General features: G+C 66.0%; 1 protein-coding gene across 1 annotated transcript in view; it reads left to right on the top strand.

Annotated features, from left to right (window-relative positions):
* EMIHUDRAFT_120573 (hypothetical protein) overlaps positions 1-600 on the top strand; it is a gene marked incomplete at both ends in the record, with an annotated part of 2,729 nt that extends 2,129 nt beyond the window's left edge. Inside the window, 2 exons of the mRNA XM_005762742.1 lie at positions 39-76; positions 488-600. Coding sequence (XP_005762799.1) covers positions 39-76; positions 488-600 — 151 coding nt within the window. The remainder of the gene's footprint in view (positions 1-38; positions 77-487) is intronic.
* Positions 601-1,646: the final 1,046 nt, after the last annotated feature.

Genomic DNA, 1,646 nt, shown 5'->3' with positions numbered 1-1,646 from the left:
CCAACCCCCCCCCCCCCCATCCCCCTCTGACCCATCAGGCCCGATGAAGCTGGGCAGCTCGCTCCTCCACGCGCGAGTGGCGGCGGATCGGGGCGGAGATCCGAGCGCCGCGGGCGACTGCCTCGCGCAGGGGACTCGGGCTCCTCCGCCACCACCATCCCCCTTCCCCCCCCCCTGCTCACCACGCCCCTAGACACACGCACGGGCACACGAGCACACGCGCACACGCGCACACGCGCACACGCGCACACACACAGGCACACGCCTCACCTCGCCGCCCGAGCCCACCAATGCCCCTCCCCCGGGCCAATGCCGTCCATCGACCCAAACCAGCTCCTCGCTCCCTGCCTCAGGCTCCTCCCGGGCGAGACCTCCTGACCACGCCCGAGCCCCGCTTTCACGTGCTCGGCGCGAAGCGCGCCGCGCCCCCCCCCCCTCCCCGCTGCGAACGGCGTCTCTCCACGCCCGTCTCACTCACTGCGAGCAGGCGCCAAGAGCTACGGCCGAGCCTCGTCCTTCCTGCTCGCCATCGGGCACAAGCAGGTCCAGGGCGTCGTCGCGCTCCTTGCGGAGGCGCTGCTGCCAAAACCCTCCATGTAGCAGAGCCGTCGAGAATACGTGCGGGCTCTGAGGGTGCCTGACTGCGCGCGCACCGAGAGAGCGCGGCCGACACGCGATACAGCTGCGCACAGAGCACAGAGTCAGGAGTCAGCGCGGAGGTCGCATCGGCAGAGCGGCGCGGACGGAAAAGCGAAAACAGTTGAAACGAGACGGGCATCGAAATCGGAAATGTCCCGCACACACACATCTCCATGCATGAAGGGTCTCGCCATCAGTACATGTTAGGCGGCGTACAGTATGTGGAGAGCGAAAAACAACTGGAATACGTGACCTCAGAAACGCACACGTTGTCGTCACAGACTGACACCCGGTGTCAGATACACAGAGGCGGGACACAGCGCCAAGACCTCGCCGCTACCGCGCGAGAGACTCGCAGAGAGAGAAATATGATACCTACACTAAGCCCGGCTCAAGGTCCTTCCGAGCGCCGCCGCATCCGTGCGCCGCCGCAACAAAGCCGTGCGCCGTCCCATCCGTTCAGAGCAAGGTCGCCTCCCGACATGCGCACACGCAGAATCACCCCTTGTAGTGTGACCTGCGCGGTCGCCGCGCACGTCGCCCGCGGTGATTGCACGGCCTCGCGCCGTGGTTGGCGGGTTTGACCAGCCGCTTGCTCTTGCCCGCGTGCTTGCTCTTCCCCACCATCAGCAGCAGCGGCAGCAGCGCGGTCTGGGCGATGTGCCCGACGCTCGGAGGCCGGAGGCGCGCAAGCGCGGCCGGCATCCACGCGGCGGCGGTGGCGAGGGCGAGGGGCAGGGCGCTCGGGGCGGGTGCAGCGGATGCTGCCGGAGATGACGCACCAGCGAGCCGCGCGCCCCGCGAGAGGCAAAGCCGAAGCATTGCAAGAAACCACACGCCCGTTTCTTTCTGTGTGCTGTGAGAGAGAGTTCTTTTGTTTAAATTCTTTTCGCGCGGCACGCACACACACACACACACACACACACACACACACACACACACACACACACACACACACACACACACACACACACACACACACACACACACACACACACACACACACA

The sequence above is a fragment of the Emiliania huxleyi genome, assembly GCF_000372725.1.
Source record: "Emiliania huxleyi CCMP1516 unplaced genomic scaffold EMIHUscaffold_663, whole genome shotgun sequence".
In the NCBI taxonomy this organism is placed as follows: Eukaryota; Haptophyta; order Isochrysidales; family Noelaerhabdaceae; genus Emiliania; species Emiliania huxleyi.
This window is presented reverse-complemented; position numbering and strand designations above follow the sequence as displayed.